The following is a 16,672-nucleotide window of genomic DNA, read 5'->3' as shown; positions in this document are numbered from 1 at the left end:
GATTTTTAAAGAATACATCATGGATAAAGAGTTTGTATCATCATAAGAAAAAACAAAAAGAGACATTTTGAGGGTATTTTATAGTCCATCAAAGGAAAAGTTGATCACATGTGATATCACACACCCTTCTCGCATTGCCAATGGGCGGATCTCCATAGCATTAGTGATTGCAATATTCAAATGCTCATAACTTTCTCATTGTTTGTCCAATTTTTCTCAAACTTTTTTTGTTCATTGAATTTTCTGTTTTGACTCAAGCCTACTTGTTCCAAAGGTTTCATTCCCCTTTAAAATCAAGCTGTTCTCACTATTTAGCATTCAGTGTGAGGCCAGGATCTGGGAATTTTGGTAACTAAATACACCTTGCCACATGACTGTCATAGCTTAATAGGGCTTTCACTGTAGTATAATCTTTCTCTATATTTCCAAATATTTGTGGTTACTTCTTGTATTGCTCACATACATGTACAGTAGTGCTAAAAAGTTAGTGTTCAGCCCACCATAAAATGGATTCTTTCATGCCGAGTGTTGAATGGAGACCGCATTGATTACAATGTCAGCGAGCCCAGAGAAACAAACTTTATTAAATGCAATATTTATCACCTGACTTCACAATCAAATATCTAAAACATCGCAGAACTTGAAAACTTGAAATATATTCACTTTCTGGTGGGGTTTACTAACTTTTTAGCATCACTGTACATGTGCTAAGACCATCCATGTTGGGTGTTCCTTTTTTGTCTCACCTGCGAAGTGAGACTATAGGCGCCGCTTTTCCGACGGCGACGGTGGCGGCGTCAACATCAAATCTTAACCTGAGGTTAAGTTTTTGAAATGACATCATAACTTAGAAAGTATATGGACCTAGTTAATAAAACTTGGCCATAAGGTTAATCAAGTATTACTGAACATCCTATTAGAGTTTCATGTCACATGACCAAGTTCAAAGGTCATTTAGGGTCAATGAACTTAGACCATGTTGAGGGAATCAACATCGAAATCTTAACCTGAGGTTAAGTTTTTGAAATGTCATCATAACTTAGAAAATATATGGACCTAGTTCATTAAACTTGGACATAAGGTCAAATATGTATCACCAAACATCCTGCATGAGTTTCATGTCACATGACCAAGGTCAAAGGTCATTTAGGGTCAATGAACTTTGGCCGATTTGTGGGTATCTGTTGAATTACAATAAAAACTTTAAAAGTTTTTGGATCTGATTCATGAAACTTGGACATAATAGTAATCAAGTATCACTGAACATCCTGTGCACATTTTAGGTCACATGACCAAGGTCAAAGGTCAATGAACTTTGGCTAAATGGGTTATCTGTTGAATTACCATCATAACTTTGCAAGTTTATTGATCTGACTTTTGAAACTTGGACATAAGTGTAATCAAGTATCACTGAATATCCTGTGCAAGTTTCAGGTCACATGATCAAGGTCAAAGGTCATGTGAGGTCAATGAATTTTGGCCACATTGGGGGTATTTGTTGAATTACCATCCTATCTCTGTAAGTGTATTGGTCTAGTTCATAAAACGTGGAAATGAGAGTAACCAAGTATCACTGAACATCTTGTGCGAGTTATAGTAGTTTTCAAAGTCAGCAATGCTGCTATGTTGAATCGCGTGATGCAGGTGAGATGGCCAGAGGCATTCCACTTGTTTTAAAGACTAGTATATTCTCCCAGTGAATATATACATGTATGTCAGATTCATGGCTCATAGATTGGGTGTTGAACTCTCAAACATTCTTACTTATTCCCATCCATCTGGGCAAATTACACAAACATCGCAAATATAATGAAAAGTTTTGATGATTTATTATCACATTGGTGATGAGTTATATATCTCAGAAATGTTTGATTCATGTAAAAAAAAAGTGATTCTTCATACAGTCCATGTACCTGTGGAAGAATGTAATATACTGTCAACTGATATATGCAAATCATATTGAGTATTCTGTAATAGCGCATTCTTTTGAGCTTGGTTGACCATGATATCAAAGTAAATTGATCAAGACCTATTAAATGGAAATGGGTATCTCTGAGAAGCCTAAGTATGTACTTGGTATAACGAACTGCTTGGAAAACAACTTGGTTTTTATTCTTTATGTTTTGCTATGCAGTTCCTCCTGGAGCAGTATCTGGTATGACAATAGAAGACTCTGGACCTGGAGCTGGTGCTTCAGTAACAGTCAACATGGAACAGTCTCCACTGGACTCAACCATCATGGCTACCCAACCTATCGTAGTGAAACACAATGAACAGCTCAAGAGTCTGATCTATATTGAGGCCATTCGAGCTGCCAGGAATCCAGCAGTAAGCTATTTCACTCCCATGTTCTTTTGCCTTCTCTTAATGATTACGATGATAATGATGGTGGTGGTGATGATGATGACGGTGATGGTAATGGTGATGATGACAATGATGATGATAACATTGATGATGATGATGGTGGTGATAATGATGAAGATGATGGTGGTGGTGGTGATAATGATGATGATTATGATGATGACGATGATGATGATGATGATGCTGATGGTGATGATGATGATGGTGGTGGTGGTGGTGAAAATGATGATGATGATGGTGGTGGTGGTGGTGGTGATGATGATGATGATGGTGGTGGTGATGATGACAACCATCATGGCTACCCAACCTATCGTAGTGAAACACAATGAACAGCTCAAGAGTCTGATCTATATTGAGGCCATTAGGGCTGCCAGGAATCCAGCAGTAAGCTATTGCCATTTCACTCCCATGTTCTTTGTGCCTCCTGATGGTTACGATGATGATTATGATGATGGTGGTGGTGGGGGTGGTGATGATGATGATGATGGTGGTGGTGAAGATGGTGATGATGGTGGTGGTGGTGGTGATGATGGTGGTGGTGATGATGATGATGGCAACCATCATGGCTACCCAACCTATTGTAGTGAAACACAATGAACAGCTCAAGAGTCTGATCTATATTGAGGCCATTCGAGCTGCCAGGAATCCAGCAGTAAGCTATTTCACTCCCATGTTCTTTTTGCCTCCTCTTGATGATGACGATGATGGTTATGATGATGGTGGTGGTGATGATGATGATGGTGATGATGATGGTGATGATGATGATGGTGGTTGTGATGATGCTGATGACGATGATGATGATAATGATGATGATTATGATGATGATGGTGGTGGTGGTGGGGGTGATGATGATGATGATGGTGGTGGTGAAGATGGTGATGATGATGGTGGTGGTGGTGATGATGATGATGGCAACCATCATGGCTACCCAACCTATTGTAGTGAAACACAATGAACAGCTCAAGAGTCTTATCTATATCGAGGCCATTCGAGCTGCCAGGAATCCAGCAGTAAGCTATTGCCATTTCACTCCCACATTCTTTTGCCTTCTCCTGATGGTTACGATGATGATGACTATGATGATGATGATGATGACAATGATGATGATGATGATGATGATGCTGATGGTAATGATGATGGTGGTGGTAATGATGATGATAATGATGATGATGATGATGATGATGATGATGATGATGATGATGATGATGATGATGCTGGTGATGGTGATGATGATGATGATGATGGTGGCGGTGATGATGATGACAACAATGATATGATGACAATGATGAAGATGATCATGATGATGATGGCAAGGATGATGATGATGATGACAACAATAATGGTTAAGAGGATTCTGATGATTATGATGATGATGATAATCACAGTGATGATGATGATCAGGAGGATGATGATTGGTGGTGGTGATGACGATGATTGTGAGGATGATACTGATGATGATGATGGTGATAAGTAACATTTGAAACAGCATGGTGCAGTGGTGCTTTCCCCCACATTGTAATTAGAAGGTCATGTGTTCAAATCCCAACATTGTCCAATTTGCCACTCTCCACCCAGATGTTTTATAGGTACCGGATAGGATGCTAAAGCCAATGTAGTATGCCTAGCATATTGGTGTGCACGCCCTCACTAGAATGTGTCACATGGCATGCAAAAAATATCTACATTATGAACAGGCAAGGCAAAATCCATTGACTGGGGTAATTTGGGGTTATCTGTAAAATGCTTTATTGAGACATTAGTCTGATGTAATACATATCACATAAAATTGGAATTTCAATAAAATAATTGTAACATCCAAGGTGACCACACTCTTTTTCTCTCTATTTCCCTATAGACATATATCTGTCGGTTGATCCTGCCCATAGCATTGATGGTCGTCGGTGGTGTCTTGTCCCTCATTATCAAGTTTGGTGGAGATGGACCTAGTGACGCACCTGCTCCCCTGGTTTTCAACCCCTCCATGTACTTCTCACCTCTTGGTGGAAGCATGGACAATGAACAGTCAACGGATCTCCTGTACCAAAACTCACTGCCAAGTGGTAGGTTGCTGGTGTCAGCAAAGTGTTGATTGATTGTTCATTGTTATTTTTGATTGATGGTCCTTAACTAAGAAAACATTTTTTCATGGCTCTTTGTCAATTAGGTGTTGTGGAGTCTGCTCAGTGTTAGTCAAGTAATGGTACACATTTGAATATACAAGAACAACAACGTGATAACACAAGTCAAATTGAGTGATGATAACAAAATTCTAATCAAAGGATTAGAAATTATTTTTAAACAGTAATTCTATTTTCATTGTGTGTTATTTAAGGAGTATATTGATAAGTTTTAACAAAACAGCTATTATTTAGGAAAGCACAATATTATGCACTGAATATTGTATCAAATTAGAACTGAAATTAATATATTTATTGTCTGTGAAGGAAATTTGTTTCACATCGGGTTTACATATTACAAGTGCATATACACATAGACAGAGTGGCATAAACTTACAATTCCAATGGGAATATAAACACATATGCCATATGTTATTTCATCACTCTTCAGTCCCTTTCTTCTTTTCCCTCAGCACTATCTAGGCCGGGCATTTTGGACGTTCATATGGCCGGGGGGGGGGGGGGGGGAGCTCCCAAGCCGGATAGGGTTAACATATTCAGGGTTTAATCTTTAGTATTCAGGATTAAGGAAAAATGTCAAAGTGTCCGCATTAGAAGACAAAGCAGCTTTATGGCTGATCGTTCCATCACTTATTGTCTTTTCACAGGTCAAAACATTGCTGACCTGGTTTCAGGGTTTGACAATCTAAACATTGGATCTAATGCAACTGCCAACTTAAGTGCCCTCTATGAATATCGCCCGCATAACGGCGCCTTTGATGTCCTGGATCTTGGTACAACTGTGAGTGACTCAAGTTTATTCATTTATAATTATTCAATGAAATTACATGAACATTTTGGTATATCAAAAGCCTGTTTTGTGTGACACGGATTCAATAATGTGAATCATGTTTGGATATCATTTTAACTTTCCACTCAGAAATCGTAATGACTTGTATCATGTTTCATCTATGAATTATTTATGAAATTTAGAATTTGATTGTTGAACAAATATATCTCCATCTAATTTGATAAAGTTTTTAATGAAAAAAAGCTATTGGAACACTTTATAAACTAATGTGAAATTAAAGATCATATTTGTATTTGCCCCATTACATGGCTGAGAAATAGATTTACACTGAACAAGAAAAATGCTTTTGACACATCTGAAACCCAAATTGTTATCTTTCTTTTTTCTTCTCCTTCTTCCACCAACATTGTCAGGGTTCAGCTAGCCAGTTCACGGCCTACTACAATGACACTGCCCAGCATTCTCTCCCAGTGACCCTCAGCATCATGTCTACCGCCCTCCTGAATCTCTACGGCAATCAATCTATCATCACAGCTGCAAGCCATCCCTTCCCCAAACCAGCCAGCATACCGACTTACACCTTCACCAGTGGTATCCTCTTCGTCTATATCTTTGGATTGGGAGTTACATGGGTTCTGATGGGGTTCCCCATTGACAGGGTCAAGGAAAGAGAGGTAAAAGGCTCATTGGGTGATTTCAGGTCCGGTGTTGGCCTTGGTGTTGGTGTTGAAATTTGGATTGCTTCCCCTAGCTCCAAAACCTATTCTGAGTTTGTAAAACTGATCCAGATCACATTATTGACATCTCAACAACTAGTGAGTGACTTTTCAGGACCATCTTCAGTTTATGTTTGTTCTTATAATCTTGTAAAAATTGACCTAACACCAACACCAAAAGGTCAACACCGAACTTGAAATCCCCCATTGTTGTTACTGTAGTCGTCATCATTAACTCTGCCATCATTACTGTCAAGGCCATGGTCGTAATTGTAACCAACACTATCATTGCCCCCATCACCTTCGTAACAATATGACAGTCACCTTCACTATCACAAATGGGGTTGGGTGACGGGGAGTTGCTCATAAAACATAAAATTTTAATCGAATAATTTGTTTCATAATCTATGTAGCCATGGATCTTAAAATGTCACAAACCAGGAAAACCTGCCATTCTCATGTGGATTACTTAGTGTCAGGAGCAAATCAAATAATTTGGGATCCAAATCATTGGAATTCTATGTCGCCTGGTTTATATTCAAAGGCACCTTTTTGCCTTGTACATCTCTTCAGTACTTCCCATTCTTCAATATGGTGTCTGATGTACAGAATCAGGTTCTCACAAAGGTGGGCCTTCCATACATGTATGGAAATATAACAGGAAAAAAATCAATTCTTTTAAAGTGACTTACATTAGTTCCCAGAAGGAAATTCATCTTGATTTTATTTTTTGCTTCTAGCATTGTCTGGTCAAACATACTGTGGTCATAAATGACGATCACCAAGGGAAACTGTTTTTCAGGCTCTTCATTCCATGAACATTACAGTTGCACTGCTTCCCCCACCTACTTACAAAAAAACAAAGAGACCTAGACCTGGTTAGAAGGCATGCTTATTTTGCACATTTCTCACCAGTCACCTATTGTTTACCATAATTATGTGGCACATATTTCTTATTAAACATACGTACACTAAGGTGATGAATTTTGGGATTGTGTTCGAACTTGTTATGAGATTGTTACCTTGACTAGCACCTATGTTTAAAACTCTATTGAAATGTTCATATGTTTATCTATCTCCCTGTAACTTCCAGTTGAAGATCAAAGCTCAGCTTCGCATCTCTGGTATCGACACCCTCTCCTACTGGGGATCCGTCTTCGTCATCGATGTCGCTCAGATGCTCCTGGTCGTCATCATTGGTCTCATTATCATATTCGCCATGCAAGTGCCTTCTCTGACCACAGGGGGCGCTGTGTTCTCTCTCCTTGTGACGGTGATCCTGTATGTTCCCAATGCTATCATCCATTCCTACTGCATCAGTTTTGTATTTGATAAATTTGAGACAGCCCAGGGCTATGCATTTGTGATACTTGTTGAGGTAAGTCTGTAAAGAACCCCCGAGAAGTGCATGAATGCAATGAATCTACCCACCCCTTCAATCATATTTCAGTAGGTAAGATGCAATTGGTGTCATTAGTAATAATGCTTCTATCTTTTACTTGTCAACTGTTCTGGAATCTGCAAAATATTGCTTTCGTAATAAACTGATTACAGTGGTCAGCCCATACACAGGGTTATTATCAATAGATCATAGAAGAATAATTTAATTAGTCCATGTTTGCCAATACCTTACTACAGTAATATTACCAATCCAGATTATTTGCTCAGTTCAGAAAACCAATTCAGAATATGACCAGTATTATTGCAGCATTGCAGTATTTTGACTGAGGCATATATGCGTGGAGGTTCAGCCATTTTATTAAGTCCTTACTGCAAAAGTCAAGAAATATTGCTGTGTTATGTCAAGATTTCTGTCATTTAGGTTGCCATAAATGTTTTTTAAGAAGCAAGAATCTGAAAACTGATGTATGCCCACAAAGAGAGCTTATCTATGAAATTCCTGCATCATCGAGCGGATAGGTTGCTATTTAAGAGATTACAATTTTAGTTGAAATTTATGTTACAAGGTGTTACCAGATCAATTGATATGGATTCAGATCTGTCATTTAGTAGGCTATTATCATATTTTGTAGGATTTTAAGGGGAAAGCGACACTAAATGGGATTATTCCCTTAGAAATAGGATATTTAAAACTTGCTAGAATAATGAATGTTCGGTATGTTTTTCTAAATTTCAAAGAAAAATGGGATTTTAGGCTTAGAAATAATTAAGGTTGGCAGGTCTGTGGATTTTGTCATTTGATAATTGTAAGTTGAGTAAACTATAATGCCATAATTAGTCTCGTCATTGTAACATTTCGAGGATGTCTCTTGAATGTTTCCTTTTTTGTTTTTTTTATGTTGTAGCTACCATTGTTCCTCTTTTTACCCACGATGTTCATTGACCTGTTTGTCTCAGCGGCTGCTGCTGCTTCATTTCACCTTGTCATGTGTGTGGTCTGGCCTGGCTATGCCATCTTTGGAGCTCTCTACTTTATAGACAAGGTATTGTATAAGTCAATATTTTGGTGGAAATATATTTTCATGATTCTTATCTCTCTGAATCATCATCATAATCATGTTTTATCTATGATTCTGGTGTTGGTTTCATTTGCAGCATTTTTTGAAGTATGTTAAAAATGTGATATCTGTGAAAACTTCCAGCGTAATAGAGTTTACAAAGGGTTCATGCTAGATCTGAAACACTGAAGCCACTTTCAGAAGGAATTGAACCATATTTGTACCTATTGATCACAGTATGGACCATACTATGGTGTATATTTTGAAAATGTTTCATGGTAGCCTAGTGAAGTAAAAGGAAAAATCTGGATCTGAAATTTGAGGTTCTCCCAAGCATGGAATGTGCATACTGTACAAGATCCCTCCCTCACCAAGATGGTGTTGACAAACTTCCTGTATTGTGGTTGAATTTCATGAGTTCATCTGTTTACACAAGTTACAGTAAGAGTTACATCCTGACACTGGCCAATTTCTAATACTTTATTCCCAATTAAAAACTACTTTTTTTCACGTTTTACAGATTTTTTTTCCTACTTTTAAGCGGGAAAGTCAAATTAATAGACCCCAAAACACATTTGTGTTTTGACCTTCATTGCAGTGGGGCAAAATCAAATTAAACTATAAAACATCTGAGTGACACTTTATTCAGTGGGCTTAATATCTCTTTTCTCAAAATGATATTTCATGTTGTTTCCATACAGGTTTACCAACTCGCCTTGATAAGGGGAATGGCTGATAGTGTCACCTTTGCAGATTACTTTGAACCTGATGCATACATCTGGCCAACAATGCTCATTGTAAGTTTCATTGACATATTATTAGAGTTATTTACTGGTAAAAAGAAACTCATGTAACACTCTGTTACTAAGTACTTTAAACATGTGATTATTACAGACCCAGTGATTGGATTGCATTGTTTCTCACATTAAGTGCACCATCTCCACTCCCCATGGAGCATTCCAGCCAGGCCCTATTTAACAAGCACGCTCATTTACCAATGTAATAACACTGATGTTTGCATCCTACGGGGTGCACATTTGACTCCTTTGTGGGGAGTGGCAAATGTAGATAAGTGATACATTATGTGATCATAAGTGCCTGGTCAGAATATTCCCCTGTGGATAGAGAATGTATATAGACTATAATATTACAAAACCTTTGTATCAAGTGGCCACATGGTTTATTGTGTAGATTCTACAGATAATATTATTGTACACTATTTGATACTAAGGAGAGCAATAGTGTTTCCTTACTTTAATTGAAAATATATTGTTGTTTTTTCAAGAATAAACCAAGCTAGACTATATGTATGTGTTGATGGTTCCTTTTATATTCCAATTAATTTTGGATTAATCACCATTTGGCTTACATAAATGTGTGATGTTTAATAGCCAAATGCCAGTTGTAACAATAAAACAAAGAAATGTAGAAATAAATGAACCACCAAATTTTGGCATGTAGAAATAAATGTTCAAACTGATTAGTGAAGATACTTAGTTTTTGGTCAGAAATATATAACTATGGCATCCCAGCAATAGACAGGTATTTTGTCTATGACATAATCAGTACGCATACCCATATGTATCTGTTTTTGCTATTTTCACTTTGATTTTTGCCTAATTTTCAGCTCGGTGTCATTATTCAACAATGTTAAGCTTGCGTAAACTATGTCAGAACTCATTATGATGATAACAATTCACATTCATTTTGAAGACTATATCTTGAAAACAATGTGCTTCACCTCTTGAATGTGGCTTTGAAATTGTATTCTGTTTTTTCCCCCATCTTTCCTTTAGTTACTGTTTGACTTGTTCATGCTGGTCTTTTTCCTGAGGTTCTGTGAAGTTGTGAAGTCAGGTGGCAGGGTGACAGACACCTGCCCTTGCCTGTAAGTATATTTGTATTCACTTAAACTTAAACAGACTGGGGGCTGATTCAGACCCCTTGACATTTTTCGTGATAAATCTGTAACACAGAAAGATTGCACCGCAATGTTTTATGACTTTTTTCTTTGAAATATTCAATTGATGTCATTCCCTTCCACTATCTTTTCTTTCTCCTGTAGTGTTTCCAAAAAGGTTGGAGCGACCGCGAAAAATGATGACGTCATTCCAGATGAGGATAGCGATGTCAAAGAAGAGAGGATGAAAGTAGAAGAAATGTATGAGTCTGATCAGGTAAGAGTTTACATACAGTTGTAACGCAGGGATTTTGACGACACAAAACAGCAATTCTTTTTAAGGTACCCCTGTTTATAATGCTGACTTCAATATTTCTTGATAATAATGTTCATTTCAAGGTCTTCATATTCATTTTCTTATCTACATGAATAAATATTATAAACCACAAACATCAAACATTTTGATGATTGGCTCATTACTAAAGCCCTTTAACCATTTAGAAATTAAACCTGGGCTGAGGTCTGGGCCTGAGCCAAGGTTCTTTGGAATACCTGTTAAGCATTATCAGTAAGTTTGTAATGGGTTTGAATAAGATTTTTTTAAAATCAGTATGTCACCTTCCTCAGGCCTCTGCTGTAGCCATCTCCGAGCTGAGGAAAGAGTTTGTGAAGAGGACCGGCGATGCTTGCGGTGGCGACCAGAAGGAGACTACCAAGGTTGCCGTTCGTAACCTGTCTCTGACTGTTCAGACTGGTGAGGTCCTGGGTCTTCTAGGACCCAACGGTGCAGGCAAGACGACTACCATGAACGTGGTTACAGCTGATACAGAGGCTACTACCGGACAGGTTGGTTCAATTGATTTCCTTTTCAAGGGTTTCTGGTGAACGTATGAAAAAAGCTGTGGATGAATATTCAAAGTATATGTATATTCAGCTTTACATAACCTGTTGTCAACTCAAGAAAAATATAAGGCAGCAGTCTAAAAACAGCAGAAACACATCAATTTCTCTCTCTCTCTCTGTACTGTATAATGATCATATCAATGTTCCGTATTCTGGCTATTGTGTCTCTGTTAACCCTTTGACTACTGAATTGTGAAATCCCATAGACTTGTTACAGAGCTAAGCCCCAAATGCTGGTATCGAGGAATGTTACTGGGAATTCCATTACCTTCCACAGCTACAGAGTCTGGTGTCATCAAATATGTTCTCATCAAATCTCAAGACATTCTGACTAATATGTATGCAGAAAATATATCTCATTGTTCATTGACATTATTCGATTTTTATGAAGAAATTTCACCTTTTCCTGTCCCTCTTATATCCAGCGCTTCTCACAAAATGTATATGTGCTATAAGAAAGGAAAATAATGAAATGTGGAAAGGAGTAACATTGGGGGAATACTGCATTCTAGATAACATTTGAAAGTATTTTTGAAGAGAAATGTTTTAAGACACCTCATAAAAATAGCCATCACCCTCTTTGGCAGGTTCGTGTCGGAGGTTATGACGTTTCTTCAGCCTTGAGCGATGCCTACGCCTCCTTGGGCTACTGCCCTCAGATAGACCCTCTGTGGGAAGACGTCACTATGAGAGAACATCTTGAAGGGTTCGCTGGCTTTAAAGGAATCCATCCATCGGATAGGAAACAAATCGCTAATAAGTAAGTTTGAGTCATTGTACTGTGCATTATGAAATGAATTATTTTTGGTGTTGATGACAATGATGATGATGATGAATAATGATGATGATGACAACGATGATGAAGACGACGACTATGATGATGATGATGATGAGGTTGATTATGATAATGATGGTGATAATCATGTTATTAATGATAATGAAAATGATAATGATGGTGATTATAAACAGTATTGTACAGCACCATTCATCTTGGAAAACTTTCAAAGTTGGTATGGCCGAATACGAAATCGCAATAAACTTTGTTTAATATGGAATTAAAGAATAAGCATTTAAAAAATCTTGTATTGTTATGAGAGATGTAGAGTTAAATGCTATTTAGTCATAAAGATGTAATTGCATTTTACACTAATGTGTTTTGCCCACTCAGTTTTATGTCTGCTATTGGGGTTATGGAGCATGCAGATAAAAAGGCAAAGGAATTATCTGGAGGAACTAAAAGAAAGGTATGAAAATTATATTATATATTAGGATTGTTCTATATACAACACTTTCACCCTTTGTTTTCCCCATTAAATAGAAATTAAAAGTAGGGTAAATATTCACTGTTGTCCACAATTGCATTCTTGAGTTTTATAAGTTTATAGTCATTGCTCTCATTTCTTGTGTAGATAAGAAACAAGGAGGGTTTTTGCTTGGTCCAGTGGTTTAAGTGCAAAACTAGTACACTAATAATGATCATTGTTATTACTATGCAATTGTATATTGATGATGGTTTTAAAAAAGTATGATGTCTTTATGAATATTCCATAGATTTAAAGTCATGCAGTTCTTAGTTCATTGGACAGTGGCGTACCGTGGGTCATGGCATTGGGGGGGCACCAGCAAAAATTTTGAGTCACTAGTGAGTGCGCAAAGCGCGAGCTTATAATTTTTGATATTCAGACCTAAAAAGGGACACTAAAATTAATCTTTTGTAATTATGATACATACCTGTCTCACTAAATGATGCGAGCGCAAAGCGGGAGCTGAAATTTATGTAAATATTGACCCCAAACAGGAAGATTTTAAGGACTATATCTTAGGAATCCATTTAGAGTATACACATCTCACCATAGTCATCTAATGCGAGTGCCAATAAGCGCTTGCTGATTTTGTTAGAATTACATCTAAACATGCACATAATGCACTTGTAATCATGATTAACATACCCATCTCACTAATCAAATCTTGCGAGCGCGAAGCGCGAGCTGAAAATTTAGGAAATTCAGACCCGAAGAGGGGCATTGTTTGTAGGAATTCACAAAGACCATACGTAGTTCACTTACCATATGATGCTAGCGCGAAGCGCGAGCTGAAAATTTTTGATATTCAGATCAGAAAAGGGACATTTTAAGGACTGATTCTAGGAATTCATGGAGAGCAGACATATTTCACCAATCCACTACTGCGAAGGAAATGTTTTATATTAAGACCTTAAAATGGGGCAATCACTTTGAGTAGTCATGAAAAAGAAGCATACTATTGTACATAAAACAATAATAACTCGAAGTGCGAGGAAATATATTTGGTAGTATGCTGTATATTGACTTGAAAACGGGAGGATTTAGTATAACAGGGTTATATATCTCGTTAAACAGACAATGCGAGCACCAGGAACAATGAAGACATAGGCCCTGAGCAAATTATGTTTCGTAAAGTTATGAAAAAATGTTTCTTATGTAATATAACATAACATAATTACGATATAATATGACATTATAATGAACAATAATATCTTTTTTCCCACTACGTTTATCTTCCTTTCTCCCTCTTTTTCTCCTTTTCCCCGTTTTTTTTTTTTTTTTTGGTCAGCCGATTGGGGGGCACGTGCCCCCCCATGCCCCCCGTAGTTACGCCACTGTCATTGGATGTTGTATTTTACTTGAGTTAGGTGTAGTTTCTACTAAAATGTATTGAAATGACAATTATTTGATATATTGGTTGATTCTTTTACTACACTACAGCTGTGCTTTGCCCTGAGTATGCTTGGTAACCCAAAGATTGTTCTTCTTGATGAACCCTCTACTGGTATGGATCCGAGCTCAAAGAGATTCCTCTGGTAAGATATTGGAAGGATGTAGATTTATGGTGGTATTATAGATATTATGGTGATGGTAGAGATGGTGGTGGTCATTAGATTTGTGTATAGTTATAATGTAAGTTGTGATTGTGGTGGTGATGGTGGTGGTGATGATGATGTTGATGATGATGATGTTATTGATGATAATGGTGAATGTTGTGATGATGACGATGGATGTAATAATGATGATGGTGGTAATGATGGAAATGATGATGGTGATGATGAAGATGATGATGATGATGATGATGACGATGATGAAGATGATGATGATGATGATGGTGATGATGATGATGAAGATGATGATGATGATGATGATGATGATGAAGATGATGATGAAGATGATGATGATGATGACTATGATGATGATGGTGATTGTAGTGATGTTGGGTTATTGTTGTTGTGCTTATTTATAGTGGAAAGGATAGTGATGGTTTGGTTTCGATAGTGGCGATGTTGCTGATGTCAGTTTTTCTAATAACAATGCCGATCATGTTGCTCAAGGTATTCATCGTTGTGATAATGGTGATCATATAGAAATAAAGCTATTGTATGTATATGAATGTCAATAAAACTTTCAACATTGTTTTCTTTCATGATCAAATGCTGTCTTATCAAAACCATTCTGAACCATCATTGCCACTATTTTATGACAGGAATGTCATCACATCAAGTTTCCTTGAGAAGAAAGGAGCCATCTTAACAACTCATTCCATGGAAGAGGCTGATGCTGTGTGCTCTAGGGTGGGCATCATGATCCAAGGACAACTCAGGTTAGTCCATGTTGCTGTGAGAAGTATAAATGGTAGACAATCTGAACGTATCCACTTTCCCCTTTCTTCCCCATGTAATGATCTCAGTAGTAATAAGAAGTTCTAAATCACTTTTAGTCTTGATAACAAGAATAATGGTATTAACTGCATGCTTTGATGAAGAAATGCCTTTCACCCAGTGCCCTTACTTCACACTATTCAGTGTATCCTCCTTCCAATCAAACTTCCTTCTCTCCTTACCACTTGCTTCTTCCGTGCCTTCTTTGAATGCTCCCTACCATCCACTTGAAATTTAAACACCCTTCAACAGCTGCCTTGAACACATGTTCATACCAACCCATTTGTTGCTGATCCAACGCTTCCTCAAAATCCTTCATCTTTTTATTTTCGAATTTATCTTTCATCACCCCCAGATGTCTTGGGACAACCCAGCATCTGAAGGACAAGTACGGTGGGGGCTACATCCTGGAGATCAAACTTAACCCTGGTGTCCAGTACTACACCAGTGACCAGACCACTACGGCCATCTTGGACATCCTGGACGAGAAGATGGACATTCTTCACAAGCAGGTCCTTCTCCTTATCCCCGATGCGGAGGTCACCGAGAGCTTCGCTGAGCGCATCACTTACAAGATCCCCCGGGATAGCAACATCACGCTCTCTACCGTCTTTGCTTTCTTAGAGCAAGGTGAGTAGCAGAGGATTTTGAATTTTTCTGAGAGCTTAATTGAAAACGGTCAAGGGGGCAGGAAAAATAGTTGTAATAAACAAGTCTTTATAGACAGATTCTTTTAATACATGTTTCGACAGGAAAAATAATTTCATGGAAAACCAAATGTAGATAGGTGTTATATGTCTCTATTACTCTTCCTATTTTTCTTGTTTTTTTAGGTAAACAAGATTATGGAATTGAAGAATACAGCTTCAGTCAGACCACATTAGAGCAGGTGAGTTTCTATGAATATTATATTTGTATGTTGAATAGATGTCCTTATTAGCTCAATTCATTATGAATATACAAAACAATATTGAATATCAAAGTGAATGAACAATCAAAGTTAAATGATTATGGAAAAAGGAATCTCTGATATTCTTGATGTAATTGTTATTTTATCTATGTCACTATAAGGCAAAATGGCTTCATTAGATCCAATATAATACTCCTAAATGTGATGCTTACATGTATAATGTATATGAAAAGGAATAATGAAACAATTATTTATATTATTCAGCAAATAAAATTTTGTATGGTTATTCATGAAACTCTGTGCATGTTCAATAATTTTTTTTATTTATGAAAGTGATTAATAAGTTTTTTAGCTTGTTGCAATTTTGAAATAATTTCAAACAAACAAGTACAATGCACTTAAAGTAGTACCCATGGTCTATAAAAAAGGACATAATTTATGCTGTTTCTAGAATGCTTTTTAACAAGACCTTAAATTGTGATAACTTTGTCTTTCATTGTAACTTCCATGGAAACCTTGATTTAGTTTGCGCAGTGTTACCATGGTAGTAAGAGCCCTGGGGCCCGTTGCATAAAACTTTTTACCAGAGAAAACTCAGGTTGTTTTTACCAGATTTTTTCCCTGTGTTAAAGTCAATGGCAGAAATCAGACTAACCTTAGCTTTCAGTTTTTATCAGAGATTTTTTTCTGGTAAAAAGTTTTATGCAACAGGCCCCTTGTATGTTGGTTCCGACTCTCGCCTTGTAAACAGAGAGTCATGTGTTCGAATCCATCTGCGGTCTAGCGTCCTTTGCCAAGGCGTTAATC

The 16,672-nt window shown here is 37.3% G+C and overlaps 1 protein-coding gene across 6 annotated transcripts in view; it reads left to right on the top strand.

Moving 5' to 3' along the window:
• LOC121422275 (cholesterol transporter ABCA5-like) overlaps positions 1-16,672 on the top strand; it is an 80,986-nt gene that overhangs the window by 58,395 nt on the left and 5,919 nt on the right. For all 6 annotated transcript variants that reach the window (XM_041617196.1, XM_041617195.1, XM_041617193.1 and 3 more), the window contains 16 exons: positions 2,135-2,328; positions 4,217-4,421; positions 5,147-5,280; positions 5,703-5,963; positions 7,099-7,383; positions 8,312-8,449; positions 9,166-9,261; positions 10,261-10,352; positions 10,530-10,641; positions 10,992-11,210; positions 11,855-12,027; positions 12,436-12,511; positions 14,012-14,106; positions 14,781-14,897; positions 15,311-15,585; positions 15,789-15,844. In XM_041617196.1, coding sequence (XP_041473130.1) covers positions 2,135-2,328; positions 4,217-4,421; positions 5,147-5,280; positions 5,703-5,963; positions 7,099-7,383; positions 8,312-8,449; positions 9,166-9,261; positions 10,261-10,352; positions 10,530-10,641; positions 10,992-11,210; positions 11,855-12,027; positions 12,436-12,511; positions 14,012-14,106; positions 14,781-14,897; positions 15,311-15,585; positions 15,789-15,844 — 2,528 coding nt within the window. The remainder of the gene's footprint in view (positions 1-2,134; positions 2,329-4,216; positions 4,422-5,146; positions 5,281-5,702; positions 5,964-7,098; positions 7,384-8,311; positions 8,450-9,165; positions 9,262-10,260; positions 10,353-10,529; positions 10,642-10,991; positions 11,211-11,854; positions 12,028-12,435; positions 12,512-14,011; positions 14,107-14,780; positions 14,898-15,310; positions 15,586-15,788; positions 15,845-16,672) is intronic.

The sequence above is a fragment of the Lytechinus variegatus genome, chromosome 10, assembly GCF_018143015.1.
Source record: "Lytechinus variegatus isolate NC3 chromosome 10, Lvar_3.0, whole genome shotgun sequence".
NCBI classification, from domain to species: domain Eukaryota; kingdom Metazoa; phylum Echinodermata; class Echinoidea; order Temnopleuroida; family Toxopneustidae; genus Lytechinus; species Lytechinus variegatus.
Note: the sequence above shows the minus strand (reverse complement) of the source record. Positions and strands in the feature narration are given on the sequence as shown.